Genomic DNA, 18,871 nt, shown 5'->3' with positions numbered 1-18,871 from the left:
ATAATGTAGATTTCCAGCACTACAATTATACTTAACTATGGAATAATCTTACCATTCAAAGCACAAATATTGATTCTGGAAATAAACTTTCTCTGAGCAAATAGCATTTAAATAAGTTATCTCTAGTGATACCTGTGGTCGAAACACAGATCGAAAGAGAGATTTAATCCCCAAAGCCCTAAGCAGTAAATCCAGGATCATAGATTGATATTTTTGCTCAGTTGTCTTGGTGACCTTGAGAGGAGATTCAAATACTTCAGTGTCTGTGACAATTAGTTGTGTTGTTTTCTCAGAGGTCACTATTCACACATTAAATTCTGGAGCAAGTATATACTGTGAAGATTTTTGTGAGTTGGCTTATAATCTAAAACTTATGATTATAAGTTTTAACAGCTTCCTTAAAATTACATATCAGCAATATTTAGTTTTGATAAAATAGTTAACCACGAATTGATTGCCTCGTGATACATGTTCAAATGTGGATAACATTATTGATCAATAAAATAATTGTAACTATCTGCTTCTGTGTGATAATAATTAATATGTTTTACATTTGAGGTATAGTATAGTGTAACAGTTAGATGGATAGGTTGTGGAGCCAGACTTTCTGGGCCGAAATTTTGTTGGCTATATTTATCAGATGTGTGAACTTGGGAAAATTACTTAACCTTCGTTGCCTCCGATTTCTTATCTTTAATAGGGGATTGTATAATGCATAATTTAAAGGGCTAGTATAAGGACTCAATAAGTTTAATATATGTAAATACTACAGTTGGCACATAATAAGCATCCAAGTAAGTATTAACTATTACAGTTTCAGTCAGTTCAGGATATCCATTTGCTGCAAAAATATTTGGGGAAAGTTTATCCTGATAGTTGATAAAATATCTAGAAAATACTTTCCTCTGTATAAGCACCTGCTTTAGGATTATATATATAATACACACATATATAAAATATATATAAACTATATATCAGTATATGGATATCACTTTATAAATGATACAATAACCCTAAATTTTGTTTTTTTAATGTATCCCCCACAATTAAAACCTGAGATCCCAATGAATGTAGATCTGATCCCTCTTGTTCACCACATAACTGAATGAATCAAATCAACAAATTTGATTAGCCATAGAAATATAGCAAATAAGTAAATAGACAAAAGAAGAAAATCCCTGACCTAATGGAGCTACTTTTATTTGTGAAAACAAGCCCATTAACCAGATCATATGTTGTGTTCATTTGTTCATCACTTGTTTTTTTCTGATTTCTTTCTTTTTTTTAATATAACATCCTACCAAATAGAAACATTCTTTTTTTAGTGTTCCATGTGGATGTTGATTTCTTCCCCTGTGATTTTACAGACATTGTCTTCCAATATTTCTGTAGACTAATTGGTCAGGACTGTTAGCCCTGTGATCATGCTGCACTCAGCATTCTCTGGTGATGCTATATCGGCTTCCAGTGGCTGCTCGGTGCCTGGAAGGGGGTCTAGCATGTAACAGGGACCAATAAATGTTTGTTGACTATAAAGCAGTTAGAACAATATCTGATATGTATATTAAATATCCCATTTAATCGAGATTATCTAGGTTGAAACATTGAAAAGTTTAATGCTAGCTTATTTATGTGGTGATGGAGATCAGTATTTAATGATACTCATCATCAAATAGCCTGAATAAAGGGTATGTTCCCAGAAGAAAAAGACCTCGGAGATTGCTTTTATGTTATCCTTTACATTTATATTTTTTGACTTTTTTTTTTTTTGGCTTTATTTTTTTTTTTTTTCTCTGTCGCCAAAGAGTGAGGCTGGAGTGTAGTGGTGTGATCATGGCCTCAAATTCCTGGGCTCAAATGATCCTCCCATTTTAGTCTTTCCAGTCACTGGGATTGCAGGTGTGTGCCACAAAACATGGCTCTGTTTGACTTTTTTTTTTGGTGGACCATATATTTTACCAAAATATCTGAAATATTATAAGTGATGTTTGTTGAAATATCAGAAAATATTTTTGGCATACTTTGGGGAAAAAAGCAAACACAAACCAAAACAATTTACCTATTTACCTTCTCGTGAACTTATAAAATAAAATATATATATTATAAATATATATATATATTTTTAATTGTACTTTAGGTTCTGGGGTACATGTGCTGATCATGCAGGATTGTTGCATAGGTACACACATGGCAATGTGGTTTGCTGCCTCCATCTCTCCGTCACCTACATCTGACATTTCTCCCCATCTTATCCCTCCCTGACCTCCCCACTGCACCCCTGTCCCTTCCTTGCCCCCACAATAGACTCCAGTGTGTGATGCTCCCCTCCTTGTGTTCATGTGTTCTCATTGTTCAACACCCACCTATGAGTGAGAAAATGCGGTGTTTGATTTTCTGTTTTTGTGTCAGTTTACTGAGAATGATAGTTTCCAGTTTCATCCATGTCCCTACAAAGGACACAAACTTATCGTTTTTGATGGCTGCATATATTCCATGGTGCATATGTGCCACATTTTCTGTGTTGTCTATTCCAATGGGCATTTGAGTTGGTTCCAGGTCTTTACTATTTTAAACAGTGCTGCTATGAACATATGTGTGCATATGTCTTTATAATAGAATGATTTATAATGCTTTGGATATATACCCAGTAATGGGATTGCTGGGTCAAATGGAATTTCTATTTCTAGGTCCTTGAGGAATCACCACACTGTCTTCCACAATGGTTGAGCTAGTAACACTCCCACCAACAGTGTAAAAGCGTTCCTATTTCTCCACATCCTCTCCAGCATCTGTTGTCTCCAGGTTTTTTAATGATTGCCATTCTAACTGGCCTGAGGTGGTATCTCAGTGTGGTTTTGATTTGCATTTCTCTAATAATCAGTGATAATAAGCATTTTTTTTCCTATGTTTGTTGGCCTCATATATATTTTCTTTTGAAAAGTGTCTGTTCATATCCTTCTCCCACTTTTGGATGGATTTGTTTGTTTCTTTTTTCTTGTAAATCTGTTTTAGTTCTTTGTAGATTCTGGATATTAGCCCTTTGTCAGATGGGTAGATTGCAAAAATTTTTTCTCATTCTGTTGGTTGCTGGTTCTCTCTAATGATTGTTTCTTTTGTTTTACAGAAGCTCTGGAGTTTAATTAGGTTCCATTTGTCTATTTTGGCTTTTGTTGCTAATGCTTTTGGTGTTTTAGTCATGGAGTCCTTGCCTATGCCTGTGTCCTGAATGGTGTTGCCTAGGTTTTCTTCTAGGGTTTTTATGGTGTTAGGTCTTATGTTTAAGTCTTTAATCCATCTGGAGTTAATTTTAGTGTAAGGCATCAGAAAGGGGTTCAGTTTCTGCTTTCTGAACACTGCTAGCCAGTTTTCCCAATACCATTTATTAAACAGGGAGTCCTTTCCCCATTGCTTGTTTTTGTCAGGTTTGTCAAATATCAGATGGTTGTAGATGTGTGACATTGCCTCCAAGGCCTCTGTTCTGTTCCATTGGTCTATATCTCTGTTTTGGTACCAGTACCATGCTGTTTTGATTACTGTAGTGTTGTAGTATAGTTTCAAATCAGGTAGCATGATGCCTCCGGCTTTGTTCTTTTTGCTTAGGATTGTCTTGGCTATGTGGGCTCTCTTTTGGTTCCAAATGAAATTTAAGGTGGTTTTTCCAGTTCTGTGAAGAAGGTCATTGGTAGCTTGATGGTGATAGCATTGAATCTATAAATTACTTTGGGCAGTATGGCCATTTTCACGATATTGATTCTTCCTTACTATGAGTGTGGAATGTTTCTCCATCTGTTTGTGTCCTTTCTTATTTCCTTGAGCAGTGGTTTGTAGTTCTCCTTGAAGAGGTCCTTTAAATCCTTTGTTAATTGTATTCCTAGGTATTTTATTCTCTTTGTAGCACTTGTGAATGGGAGTTTGCTTATGATTTGGCTCTCTGTTAGTCTGTTATTGGTATATAGAAATGCTTGTGATTTCTGCACATTGAGTTTGTATCCTGATACTTTGTGGAAGTTGCTTATCAGTTTAAGGAGATTTTGCGCTGAGATGATATGGTCTTCTAAATATATAATCATGTCATCTGCAAATAGAGACAATTTGACTTCCTCTTTTCCTAATGGAATACCCTTTTTTTTTTCTTGCCTAATTGCTCTGGCTAGAACTTCCAATATTATATTGAATAGGAGTGGTGACAGAGGGCATCCTTGTCCAGTCCCGGATTTCAAAGGGAATGCTTCCAGTTTTTGCCCATTCAGTATGATACTGGCTGTAGGTTTGTAATGAATAACTTTTATTATTTTGAGATATGTTCCTCTGATACCTAGTTTATTGAGAGTTTTTAGCATAAAGGGCTGTTGAATCTTGTTGAAGGCCTTCTCTGCATCTATTGAGATAATCATGTGGTTTTCGTCTTTGGTTCTGTTTATGTGGTAGATTGTGTTTATAGACTTGTGTATGTTGAACCAGCCTTGCATCCCTGGAATGAAGCCTACTTGATCGTGATGGATAAGCTTTTTGATGTGCTGTTGCAATCGGCTTGCCAGTACTTTATTGAAGATGTTTGCATCTATGTTCATCATGGATATTGGCCTGAAGTTTTCTTTTTTTGTTAAGTCTCTGCCGGGTTTTGGTATCAGGATGATATTGGTCTCCTAAAATGATTTGGGATCGATTCCTTCTTTTTGTATTGTTTGGAATACTTTCAGAAGGAATGGTACCAGCTCCTTTTTGTACATGTGGTAGAATTCAGCTGTGAACCTGTCTGGACCTAAACTTTTTTTGGTTGGTAGGCTAAATTGGCTCCTCGATTTCAGCCATTTTTATTGGTCTGTTCAAGGTTTCAACTTCTTCCTAGTTTAATCTTGGGAGTTTGCAAGTGTCCAGGAATTTGTCCATTTCTTCCAGATTTACTGGTTTATGTGCACAGAGTTCTTTGTAGTAATCGCTGATTGCAATTTGTGTTTCTGTGGAGTCAGTGGTGATATCCCCTTTATAGATTTTTATTGCATCTATTTGATTCTTCTCCCTTTTTTTATTAATCTGGCTAGTAGTCTGTCTATTTTGTTGATCTTTTCAAAAAACCAGCTCCTGGATTTATTGACTTTTTTGAAGGTTTTTTTGTGTCTCTGTCTCCTTCAGTTCTGCTCTGATCTTAGTTATTTTTTGTCTTCTGCTAGCTTTCGAGTATTTTTTTTTTTAATCTTGCTCCTCTAGCTCTTTCAATTTTGATGATAGGGTGTCGATTTTAGATCTTTCCTCACTTCTCTGGTAGGCATTTATTGCTAAAATTTCCCTCCAGGCACTGCTTTAAATGTGTCCCAGAGAATCTGGTATGTTGTGTCTTCTTTCTCATTGGTTTCAAAGAACATCTTTATTTCTGCCTTCATTTCATTGTTTATCCAGTTAACGTTCAAGAGCCAGTTCAGTTTCCATGAAGCCGTGCGGTTCTGAGTTTGTTTCTTAATTCTGAGATCTAATTTGATTGCACTGTGGTCTGAGAGACTGTTTGTTATGATTTCTGTTCTTTTGCATTAGCTGAGGAGTGATTTACTTCCAATTATGTGGTCAGTTTTAGAGGAGGTACCATGCGGTGCTGAGAAGACTGTATATTTTGCGGATTTGGGGTGGAGATTTCTGTAGATGTCTATTAGTTCCACTTGGTCCAGATCTGAGTTCAAGTCCTGGATATCCTTGTTAATTTTCTATCTTGTTGATCTGTCCAATATTGACAGTGGGGTGTTAAAGTCTCCCACTATTAATTTGTGGGAGTCTAAGTCTCTTTATAAGTCATTAAGAACTTACTTTATATCCTTGGGTGCTCCTGTATTGGGTGTGTATATATTTAGGATCATTAGGTCTTCTTGATGCATTGATCCTTCTACCATTATGTAATGTCCTTCTTTGTCTCTTTTGATCTTTGTTGGTTTAAAGTCCATTTTATCAGAGATTAGGATTGCAACTCCTGCTTTTTTTTGCTCTCCATTTGCTTGGTAAATCTTCCTTCATCCCTTTGTTTTGAGCCTTTGTGTATCGTTGCATGTGAGGTGGGTTTCCTGGATACAGCACACTGATGGGTTTTGACGTTTTATCCAATTTGCCAGTCTGTGTCTTTTGTTTGCTGCATTTAGTCCATTTACATTTAAGGATAATATTGTTATGTGTGAATTTGATCCTGCCATTTTAATGCTAGCTGGTTGTTTTGCCCATTAGTTGACACATTTTCTTCATTGTGGTGTTGGTCTTTACCATTTGGTACGTTTTTGGAGTGGCTGGTACTAGTTGTTCCTTTCTATGTTTAGTGCTTCTTTCTGGAGCTCTTTTTTTTAATTGCATTTTAGGTTTTGGGGTACATATGAAGAACATGCAAGATTGTTGCATAGGTACACACATGACAGTGTGATTTGCTGGCTACTCCCCATCACCTATATCTGGCATTTCTCCCCATGTTATCTCTCCCCAACTCCCCCCCCACTCTGTCCCTACCCTATTTCCCCCTGACAGACCCCAGTGTGTAGTGCTCCCCTCCCTGTGTCTATGTGTTCTCATTGTTCAACACCCGCCTATGAGTGAGAACATGCAGTATTTCATTTTCTGTTCTTGTGTCAGTTTGCTGAGAATGATGGTTTCCAGGTTCTTCCATGTCCCTACAAAGGACACAAACTCATCGTTTTTGATGGCTGCATAATATTCCATGGTGTATATGTGCCACATTTTTCCTGTCCAGTCTATCGTCGATGGGCATTTGGGTTGGTTCCAGGTCTTTGCTATTGTAATCAGTGCTGCAATGAACATTCGTGTGCATGTGTTCAGAAGCTCTTGTAAGGCAGGCCTGGTGGTGATGAAATCTCTGAGCAATTGCTTGTCTGTAAAGGATTTTCTTTCTCCTTCACTTATGAAGCTTAGCTTGGCTGGATATGAAATTCTAGGTTGAAAGTTCTTTTCTTTAAGGATGTTGAATATTGGCCCCCACTCTCTTCTGGCTTATAGGATTTCTGCAGAGAGATCCCCTGTGAGTCTGATGGGCTTCCATTTGTGGGTAACCCGACCTTTCTCTCTGGCTGCCCTTAGCATTTTTTCCCTTCATTTCAACCCTGGTGAATCTGATGGTTATGTGCCTTGGGATTGCTCTTCTTATGGAATATCTTTGTGGTGTTCTCTGTATTTCCTGGATTTGAATGTTAGCCTGCCTTGCTAGGTTGGGGAAGTTCTCCTGGATATTATCCTGAAGAGTGTTTTCCAGCTTGGATTCATTCTCTCCATCACATTCAGGTACACTTATCAAACTTAGGTTAGATCTTTTCACATAATCCCATATTTCTTGGAGGCTTTTTCATTTCTTTTCACTTTTTTCTCTACTCTCACCTTCTTGCTTTATTTCATTGAGTTGATCTTCAGTCTCTGATATCCTTTCTTCTGCTTGATCAATTCGGCTATTGGAAGTTGTGTATGCTTAATGACGTTCTCGTGCTGTGTTTTTCAGCTCCATCAAGTTGTTTATATTCTTCTCTAAGCTGTTTATTCTAGTTAGCATCTCATCTCACCTTTTTTCTATGTTCTTAGTTTCTTTGCATTGGGTTAGCACATGTTCTTTTAGATCTGAGAAGTTTGTTATTACCCACCTTCTGAAGCCTGTTTCTGTCAATTCATCAGATTTTTTCTCCATCCATCTTTGATCCCTAGATGGTGAGGAGTTGTGATCCCTTGGAAGAGGAGAGGTGTTCCGGTTTTTGGTATTTCTAAGATGGGTTTCTTCCCATCTTAGTGGTTTTATCTACTTGTGGCCTTTGTAGTTGGTGACTTTCAGATGGGGTCTCTGAATGGATTTCCTTTTTGTTGATGTTGAGGCTATTTCTTTCTGCATCTTAGTTTTCCTTCCAACAATCAGTCCCCTCTGCTGCAGGAGCTCTGGAGGTCCACTCCAGACCCCGTTTGCCTGGGGATCACCTGCGGGAGCTGCAGAACAGCAAGGATTGCTGCCGGTTTCTTCCTCTGCTATCCTTGTCCCAGAAGGGTACCTGCCAGATGTCGGCCTGAGCTCTCTTTTATGAGATGTCTCTTTGGGTATACGGGCATCGGAGACTTGCTTGTGGAGACAGTCTTTCCCTTATAGGAGCTCAAGTGCTGTGCTGGGAGCTCTAATGTTCCGTGCAGAGCTGCTGGGCAGGTACCTTTAAGTCTGCTGCAGCTGAACTCATGTCCACCTCTTTTCCCAGTTGCTTTGTCTTAGTAAGGTTGGCTATATTTATAAGTTCCTGTTGTGCTGCTGCCTTTTTTCATAGATGCCCTGCCCCACATGGAGTAATCTAGTCACAGTCTGCCAGCAGAGATGTTGCTGAGCTGCTGCAGGCTCTGCCCAGCTGCTGTGTGAACTGCCTTGGTAGTGGCAGACTGCCTCGGTAGTGGTGGATACCCTTCCCGCCACTGAGCTGAATGGTCCTGGGAGCAGCCGTGCTGGCTGCAAAACTCTTAATCCAGAGCGTTTCAGATTGCTTGTTTTGTGGGAGTGGTACCCGCTGAGCCACTGTCTCAGGCCCCTCCCTTTCAGCTTAATGGGTGGCTCTGTCTCCCAGGTGTTCCAGGTGGCAGTCAAAACGGCTGCCCAGATTTGTGTAAGTTTCTGTATGCCTATGTGGCACCTGCTGAAACTGCCATGCTGAAAACTCGTGGCACTTTTCGGCCCAGAAATCTCCTGGTCTGTGGGCAGTGAAAACTTGTTTCGAAATGTGGTGAGCACTCACCCTCTGTGATGTTCTCACTGGGAACTGCACTGTGGAGCTGATCCTATTCGGCCATGAGTTGGTTATTTTCATGAAATACAGTGCCCTGTTTGATTTTAAGTCTATATCTGCTAGTTAATTTTTCTTTACTTTGTATCTAAATATTAACCATGCCCTTATATTCCTGTAAGAAGTGTCAGAAGGATTTTTTTTTTACCATTTTATTTCCCTGTATTACTCAGATCACTTTTCTTGAATCTGATGTTAATGTTTTCTAGATTTTGATACCAGTACACACATATTTTTAATCAGTGGAAATGCCCACAGATGCAAAGAGTAACATAGATTATTTTTTAAAAACATGTTTCAATGTTTCAAATTATAATGGTTAATGTTAGTAGTAGCCTTTTTAAAAATAGTTTTTTTAGTATGCAAGTTTTCATAAGGAGACCACAGCATTTATGTAGTTGTATAAAAACATTAAATCAATCAAGCTAAATAGATCCTTTCTACTCATATACAACAGTTACCTAAATCAATGTTAATATTTTCTGGTGGTACCCTCTTTTTTTGCAAAAAAGAACATTAATCTTTTTCTTACATCAGAATTCAATGCTAATTGGAGATAAAGATTGAATGTTCTTTCTGTATTCAGTAGCCTTATGTCTTATCATAGATCTTTAATATTTATTTATTTAATTGGAAGGATCCAAAATATTTTTATTTGTTTATTTATGCTTCAACTTTTTATTAAAATGCCTAGGATACAGATTGAGTTTCTTTTGTAAATGACTGTTTTACCTTTTCTGAAATAGAGCATATATGCACTCTGATAGAGTGAAACTTCTTAATTCATGAGAATTCCTGTTCAAGGCACTGATTCTCTGTTTAGAGCTGAACTCCTCACAGAAGCTTCTTTCATCTATCTTCTTACAGGAATAGTGTTCCATGGGGCAAGAAATACGTTGGTTTTAACTGATTTTCAATCCCCTTTCTCCCGTGGAATAAACCACTTTCACGAAGAGCAGCCCCATGTAGAACTCACAGTTTTCTAGCCTGCAGCAAAATGACTAGGGACAAATAGGGCAAAAATAAATAAATAAATAAATAAAAAAGCCCACAAAACTAAAAATAAGAAAACTAACATAGAAGCAGTCATACTTCTCATGTCTCTGAACAGAGAATATGGGGAACCTTTAACGAAAGGAAATTTTTAAAAAATGTAAGTTAACTATCTAGTTCATTCACTGTTAGCTAGATTTGTTCACTTAAGGCTTAACCCCTTTCCAAACAATTTTGTCTTAATCCGGCTGTGCTTGCTAATAAATAAAATGCATGCATTTCCCAGAAATACATACTTCATTGAGCCTCTGCATTCTGTACCTGGCAGTGAAAAAGTGCTTTCCCAACAAGTCAGTACTGAAATTCAGACTGAAAACTCCAACTAAAGAAGTATACTCTCTCACCCCAGTAATATGTCATTTACATTTTCTTCATCCTCACATTAGAATAAAGATATCCTTTCAATTTTTCATCTGGTATATCCTGTCTTTTCCTAGGAGATTCTATCTTTTGATCTTTTACTACAGGGGTGGAATTTAGGTTAAGATCATTAAAATCCAATTCCACATGTGGCACTGAGAACATGGCATGCTGTAAAATCAATCCTCATCATGGTGGTAAAGACGCTCTTGCTTTTATACACCTTACTGCCAATAAGTGATGCTGCCTCCAAAGGAACAGCTCTACAGAAAGTTTTTAAGTTAGTGTTTTTCCCAGCTTATTTCTGCAATGGAGAAAGGCAATTTCATTTTTAAAAACTCCACACAAACACACCTGGAAAAGCTGCTAACTTTTGTTAACTTTGACTTTAAACACCAACAACGTGGCTATCTAAGAAGATAAGATGTGAGACAAAGAGCTCAGGATCAATCCAATAGAGACCAAATTCTGCAAGTGGAAATTTTAAAGCCCACTGAGTACATTTTTCCTGCATGCATACAGGTGCTACAATACATTTAAGTCCTCAACTCACAGAATCAAGAGCCCTTAAGCTGTTAACTTTGTCCTGTCTTCCTATTCAGAAAAATTTCCCCCTAGAATGTGTGCAAAGGTAACTGACACACCTGCAGTATGTGACAACATGAGAGATGTTTTCAACTCATTCATGAGGTGAAAGTCATGTTTTATAACTAAAAATGAAAAAGGGAGGTGCTATAGAGGGAAAGGAAATTTCACCAAAGTATAGAATCAAAGACTGGCTGAAGTCTATAACTTTATAAGTAAGAATAATAACAATAACCTGCACTATAATTAACTGCTCAACAGTGAACAATCTGCTACACATTCCTTGATGAGGAATGACCCTAGCTTACCACAGTGGAAACCTGCCACAACTGCAAGGCCAGGATTCTGCTCCTTTCCTAGTTCTCTGTGCATAAGGTAATTCTACCTTCTCCAAGGCAGTTAAAGAGACAGGTGAGCTCAGGGGAGCTTCTCTCACCAACCTGCTAACTCCGCAGGAGTGGGTTCACCTGAATGAGCTCTGGCCTCCAATGTGTATCTGTTCATAACTTTATGAAGTATCTAAATGTTATTCATTAGTTAAAGAAAAGAATAGAAAACTCTGGACTAAGTAAATTTTAAACTCAAAAAGTTAGAAGGGGTATCAATTATATTAACACTTGTTTAAAATTAGAATCACTTTCTTTTGAAACCAACCATAGTAGTGAGATGTCCTGTGATGGCTCACAGCTTTACTGAGAAAATCCTGCCGGCTTCCAAGTCCCGGGATACTGACCTGCACCAGCATGTGGGGCAGCATTACCTCCCCAACAGTGTGGAGAAGAGAACGTTTCACCGCTGTGTGGTGAGAGAGTTCACAGACTTGGCTTCTCAACTGCAGACATGATTGGAGACCTTTCCTTGTTCTATTAAAAACGTTCATGAAGAAGTTGTGAATTGGATCAATCCAGAGAAGAAAAACTCTTATTTTCACTGTCCACACATCAGTCAATACACTGGGAGAGCCAGCAGCATTCCTCGCCGTTGCCTTGCCTCTTGAGCACACTGCACATGAACACTTCCATGGGGTGAGCATTCAGCTTCTGAAGGGCCACATTCCTCTTTACTGTGGTCTTTCCAGAAAGCCCAAATATCTCACAGACTTTTTCTTCACTGATTGCATCCATTCTTCACATTTTGTTACCCAAGATAAGAATTGGCACATTGGATATTATTTCATCAGTCATTAAAGCATTAAGCTGAACTTTGGATTCCATGAGGCCAGAATGATCTGCAAAGTCCACCAGAAAAAATAATCTCATTAATTGCAGGGAGATAATTTTTTCAAACCTGACATGCTTGCTTGTGTCTACCAAGATCAAAAGTTGTAGAAGTCATTCCAGCCATTATTAGCTGTTCTCATGTTGGATATAGCATTGGAACATGTTGGCCCTATCTATCATCTTTGAGCATGTGAAGAAGAATGGTTTTGCCTGCATTGTCCACACCCAAGAATACAAATTTTCCAAATTTCTTATAGAGTCCTAGGAACTGAAGCACACTGCTGAAGCCATTGTAGATCCACTCAAAGATAAAAGACAGTATTCATACTTCCTACGGTCTGAAGGGCTCCTCCAGCAATGGTGGGTGGTCCGGGCCATCCCTCAGAGCAGACCGCAAATATTTTCGGATGTGAAAACCAACGTACCCTTTAGAGGTAAGAAACATACTTTAAACAATTTATTTTATGTTATTTTATTTATTGTATTTTAGTTCTAGGATACATGTGTGGGATGTGCAGGTTTGTCACATAAGTAAACATGTGTCATAGTGGTTTGCCGCACCTGTCAATCCATCACCTATATATTAAGCCCAGCATCCATTAGCTATATTTCCTGATGTTTTCCCTCCCCTCTCCATCTCTGGACAGGCCCCATTGTATGTTGTTCTCCTCCCTGTGTCCATGTTTTCTCGTTGTTCAGCTCCCACTTACGAGTGAAAACATGCAGTGTTTGGTTTTCTGTTCCTGCATAATGGTTTCTAGCTCCATCCATTTCCCTGCAAAGGACATGATCTTGTTCTAAAGGTACTTAAAAAGTACTTTATAGGGTTGTCTCTCGCTCTGTAAATCTGTGAAACTTTGTTCCCCATACAGATAATATAGCTGACATTTCTTGGTAAGGGTTATTATAGCAATTCCTTAGTGGGTATTCTTCCCTCGAACTTTCATGCCATAATAAAATGAGACAATAAATGTTGGCACCTGTTATTTATAATGGACTCAGTACTAAGAGACTCCAAAAAAACTGAATTCACCTTAACAATTTTATAATAATTCCCTTAGGTCACAGGTGGAAATTAAGATTATCATGTAAGTGTCTCAGTTTAAGGGTAAGGATCATTGCCATCCGGACCTAGCACATTTCTTCAGTAGAGGAACTGAGATACTCCTCCCCTGGATACTGCTGTCTTGTGAATAAATGCTTGTTGAGTGACTACCCCGGAGAAAGAGTAAGCTAATTCAATTCAATATGAGAAAAAATGGTTCTCATTAACATTTCTATAATTAGCTCTATAATTTAGAGGAGGCTCCACATACCTTAGGTAGAAGTTGGGACAAATAAAGAATTTAACAAAAGAAGGAAACAAGGAGAAATACTATCTAGAGGAATAAAGAGATGAATTGAAAATAAAATTTGAAATAAAACTCAACTGACATTTAAGGTTTCAAGATTGAGTTGGACACACTTAGCTGGTTTAAAACCATCTAGGTTGGCCAAGCGTGGTGGCTCACACCTGTAATGCCAGCAGCTTAGGAGGCCAAGGTGGGTGGATCACCTGAAGTTGGGAGTTTGAGACCATCCTGGCCAACAAGATGAACCCCCATTTCTTCTAAAAATACAAAAAATTAGCTGGGTGTGGTGGTGCATGCCTGTAATCGCAGCTGCTCAGGAGGCTGAAGCAGGATAATTGCTTGAACCCAGGAGGTGGAGGTTGCGGTGAGCCGGGATTGTGCCATTGCACTCCAGCCTGGGCAACAAGAGTAAAACTCCATCTCAAAATGAAACGAAACAAAAACAAAAACAAAAACCCCAGCTAGACTGAAGCCAAAGTACATGCCTACAACAGTTCTTAAGAGGTGCATGTGATGAATTTTATCAAGAGATCAGAGGGTTTAAAGTGATTGAAGACTTTGGTTCTGATGGAATAATTTTTGGCTTGGAATAACTGGCAATTTAATTATAAAGATATGAAAATCCCTCACTAAAGGCATGGACAGGATGTTGTAGAATAATAGTGTCCAAGCGGGAAGGCAATACACTGAAGTCCCCTGACTACTCTGAAGTTGATAGGAAATTGGCATCACTTGCCTCTAGGAACAGAGTACATTGGGGAACTTCTGAAAAGAAGGGAGTTTTTAACTTTGAAGACATGCCATATGTGTTCAGTGTTGCTTCCTAAACAGAGGAAGAATTTTATTTTATTTTTTTTTTGAGACAGAGTCTGGCTCTGTCACCCAGGCTTGAGTGCAGTGAAATGATCTTGGCTCACCTCAACTTTCACCTCCTGAGTACAAGTGTTTCTACTGCCTCAGCCTCCTGAGTAGCTGGGATTACAGGCGTGTACCACCACGCTCAGCTAATTTTTCTGTGCTTTTAGTACAGACAGGGTTTCACCATGTTGGCCAGGCTGGTCTCAAACTTCTGACCTCAGGTGATCCACCCGCCTTGGCCCCCCAGAATGCTGGGATTACAGGCGTGAGCCACTGCACCAGGCCAACAGAGGAAGGCTTTTCTAAGGGTTGGTAGAATTCAGTGAAATCACCAGACTCTGGAAAATAGGAAAATGAGTTCAAAAGTTATTAACATCGTTGAAAATAAGGAGAGACTAAGAAGATTCACATCACAATGGAGTACTTTTTACTTCTTCCAGAAGATTCTTGGCATCACCCTCTTGAAGGCCTCCTTCATGTCTATTTCTAAGGCTGTAGATGAGGAGGTGTGATGATTCCATCTTTCCCCAGTCCTTAGAGGTGGATGAAGGTGGCTGTAGATACGTATAAATGGCTGTTCCATAAAAGAGAGACACCACAATCATGTGGGACCCACATGTCCCAAATGCTTTTCGCCGTCCTTCTGCTGACCTGATTTTTAATACTGCTTGAGCTATGAAGCCATAGGATATGAGAAACAATGTGACTGGAATTAGAAGAATTAATACACTAAAGAAGAAGAGCTCAGCCTCAATAGGCTTTGTGTCAGCACATGACAACTTGAGAAGGGCAGGCACCTCGCAGAAAAAGTGGTCCACTTCCTGGTGACCATGGCCTGTTAAGGGTCAAGGAAGACTGCAGCACTGAGTTGCTGAAACCAGTAAGCCAGGAGAAGGCCACCATCCTTAGGCGGAACCAGTAATTCATGATGACTACGTAGTGAAGGGGTCTGCAAACAGCCACAAATCTGTCAAAGGACGTAACAGCCCGAAGGAGACACTCAGTAGCACCTAAGGCCAGGACGATGATGAGTTGGGCCAACATAGCTGATGGTCTCTTTGTTGCGACCCATATTTACCAACATAGGAGGACCTGTAGTTGTGGTGTAGCAGAGACCTAAGATGGAGAGATTAGTGAGAAAGAAACACATGGGTGTATGAAGTTTGGGACCCAGAATGCACAGCATCATGATGGACACATTGCCAAGGATGCTGATTGTGTGTGATATTAACAGGACCACAGAAAGGGGCATTTGTAGCCAAGGCTTATCTGAGAAGCCAAGTAGTACAAATTCTTTGGGGAGCTTTCATTTTCCAATTCATGATGGTGCACTTATTTTGCACTCCTGAAATCTCTAAGATAGGAAAGCAATCAATGTATGTGTATTATGTTTATTGAATAGTCTTGTTGGAACTGGATTAAATTTAATGAATAGTTCAGCATCAAATACAATTTATAGTCAGTTGAATAAAGCTCTGTGAAGTATGATACTGTTACGTTTAAGCTTAAAAGTAGTTTCTGTGTTTTCAGTAGTGTTTAAATTACTTTAAAGAAAATTATTACATTTAAATGGTGTAAGGTATGTAACATATGCATAACACATGGAAAATTGTGAGTTCTCAATGCATTTTATGTTCTCTCCTCTTCTTACCTTCTATCCATAAACAGTTTAGGAAGAAATGCTACCTTTAGTCCAATTATGTTAAATTTGGACTGAAAATGCTGAGTAATGTAGAGGTTATGACAGTTGAGTGTAAATCTGAAATCCATCTAAACAAATTTTGCTTCTTTTTAGTAACATCTTATGTGATTTTTTTGAGTTGTGTCTTTCGCCTAAATGTCATGCATGTGGGTCCATTTCCACAAAAAACTATGGGTATTAGATGCTTCGATTCAGTAATAAATTATGGTTACTCGTGAGATACAGTAATTACCACAGGTGTTAACAACATGGGTGAAAATATACCACATTTGCATATTCCCATCTGCAAATACCTTAATTAAAATAGTAAACCTGATAACACAGTTGTTACTTTACTTTGCATATGACAGATGCTGTTCAATGCCTGAAATACATCCTTTGTAATCATCACCAAACCCCTCATAGTCATGGTTTACATTTTATTGTTTCTGTGATTCAGCAAGAATAAATAATTTGCACACTTATTAAAGGTGAGGTTAAGATTGACACCTAGGATTTAAAGACCATTTATTTATTTATTTATTGGTTCAATTTTTTAAAATTGCATTTTAGGTTTTGGGGTACATGTGAAGAACATGCAAGATAGTTGCATAGTTACACATGTGGCAATGTGATTTGCTGCCTTTCTCCCCTTCGTATCTGGCATTTCTCCCCATGCTATCTCTCCCCAACTCCCAACCACCCACTGTCCCTTCCCTATTCCCTGCAACAGACCCCAGTGTGTAGTGCTCCCCTCCCTGTGTCCATGTGTTCTCATTGTTCAATACCCGCCTATGAATGAGAACATGCGGCATTTCATTTTCTGTTCTTGTGTCGGTTTGCTGAGAATGGTGGTTTCCAGGTTCATCCATGTCCCTGCAGAGGACATGAACTCATCGTTTTTGATGGCTGCATAATATTTCATGGTGTACATGTGCCACATTTTCCCTGTCCAGTCTATCATCGATGGGCATTTGGGTTGGTTCCACGTCTTTGCTATTGTAAACAGTGCTGCAATGAACATTCGTGTGCATGTGTCCTTAGAGGAGAATGATTTATAATCCTTTGGTTATATACCCAGTAATGGGATTGCTGGGTCAAATGAAATTTCTATTTCTAGGTCCTTGAGGAATCGCCACACTGTCTTCCACAATGGTTGAACTAATTTACACTCCCACCAGCAGTGTAAAAGTGTTCCTATTTCTCCACATCCTCTCCAGCATCTGTTGTCTCCCGATTTTTTAATGATCACCATTCTACCTGGCGTGAGATGGTATCTCAATGTAGTTTTGATTTGCATTTCTCTGATGACAAGTGACGATGAGCATTTTTTCATACATTTGTTGGTCTCATGTATGTCTTCTTTTGTAAAGTGTCTGTTCATATCCTTTGCCCACTTTTGAATGGGCTTGTTTGTTTTTTTTCTTGTAAATCTGTTTTAGTTCTTTGTAAATTCTGAATATCAGCCCTTTGCAATAAAAAAAAAATAAAAAGCAAAATTCCCACCTCAAAAAAAAAGCTGATTTGTGCAAGTTATTACTTAATATGTACTCATCCTAAGATTTTAGCAAAATAAAGATGCAGTAATTGAATTGAGTGTCAGCCTAGATATAATCTTCAGGAAAATCATGTGCTCATATTTTAATGTATTTAGTTTTTCTTATTTTTCTTTTTGTGTATCATGTATTTCTATGAGTTATAAAATCAAATATGTAGAATATAATTATTTTCTAATTTATAACATTTTCTTAGCCTGTGGTGTTTGTAACTGTGTGACAATATTATGCATAATAATTTATATATAAGTTTAATATACATATATACATACTTTCTCAATAATTCTATGAAACATTTCCACTTTCTAAATTTGTCACTTTATAGAGCATTCAAAATAAAATGCTTTCCATCTTTAACATTCTTTAGATGGTTTATCAGAAATGGAGTTAGTGAATTAAAAAGTATTACTATATGTAATACATATTCCTACTTAGTTTTCTTTTTTTTAAATTGCATTTTAGGTTTTGGGGTACATGTGCAGAACATGCAAGACAGTTGCATAGGTACACATGTGGCAATGTGATTTGCTGCCTTCCTCCCCATCACCCACATCTGGCATTTCTCCCCGTGCTATCCCTCCCCAACTTCCCCCCGCACTGTCCCTCCCCTGTTCCCTCCAACAGACCCCAGTGTATACTTAGATTATAATGCAAAATTATTTCATTTTACATTTTGTGGTTTTACTTTAAAACATTTACTTTAAGTTCTGACATACTGTGCAGAACGTGCAGGTGTATTACATAGGCATACCTGTGCCAGGTGGTTTGTTGCACCTATCAATCCATAATCTAGGTTTGAAGCCCTGCATGCATTAGATATTTGTCCTAATGCTCACCCTCCCCTTTCCCCCACCTCCAGACAAGACCAGGATTGTGATGTTCCTCTTCCTGTGTTCCCCTTCCTGTGTTCATATGTTCTCATTTTCACTTATGGGTAACTTATGTTCTAACTTCCGCTTATGAGTAAGGACATCTGGTGTTTGATTTTCTGTTCCTGTGTTAGTTTGCTGAGAATGATGGCTTCCAGTTTCATCCATGTGCCTGAAAAGGAAATGAACTAATTCTTTTTTATGTCTGTATAGTATTCCACGGTGCATATGTGCCACATTTAAAAAAATTTTTATTTAGTCTGTCATTGATGGGCATTTGGGTTGGTTCCAAGTTTTGCTATTATAAATGGTGCTACAATAAACATGTGTGCATGTATCTTTATAGTAGAAAGATTTATAATCCTTTGGGTATCTATCCAGTAACGGAATTGCTGGGTCAAATGGTATTTCTATTTCTAGATTCCTGAGGAATCGCCACACTGTCATCCACAATGGTTGAACTAATTTACCTTGCCATCAACAGTGTAAAAGCATTCCTATTTCTCTATAGCCTCACTAACATCTGTTGTTTCCTGACTTTTTAATGATCACCATTC

General features: G+C 38.4%; 2 protein-coding genes and 1 pseudogene across 2 annotated transcripts in view; 1 reads left to right on the top strand and 2 right to left on the bottom strand.

The window, feature by feature from the left end:
* The window catches only part of LOC118152723 (uncharacterized), a 131,823-nt gene that overhangs the window by 22,113 nt on the left and 90,839 nt on the right, over window positions 1-18,871 (top strand). The gene's annotated exons all lie outside the window — the stretch shown is intronic.
* On the bottom strand, window positions 11,604-12,311 carry LOC100394694 (small COPII coat GTPase SAR1A pseudogene; annotated as a pseudogene).
* Window positions 14,636-15,530, bottom strand: OR2B3 (olfactory receptor family 2 subfamily B member 3). Its single transcript, XM_035294685.1, is given in 5 exon segments — window positions 14,636-14,690; window positions 14,692-15,039; window positions 15,041-15,244; window positions 15,246-15,509; window positions 15,511-15,530. Coding segments are annotated over 5 exon segments (891 nt in total).

This window comes from Callithrix jacchus, chromosome 4, assembly GCF_049354715.1.
Source record: "Callithrix jacchus isolate 240 chromosome 4, calJac240_pri, whole genome shotgun sequence".
Taxonomy (NCBI): Eukaryota; Metazoa; Chordata; class Mammalia; order Primates; family Cebidae; genus Callithrix; species Callithrix jacchus.
This window is presented reverse-complemented; position numbering and strand designations above follow the sequence as displayed.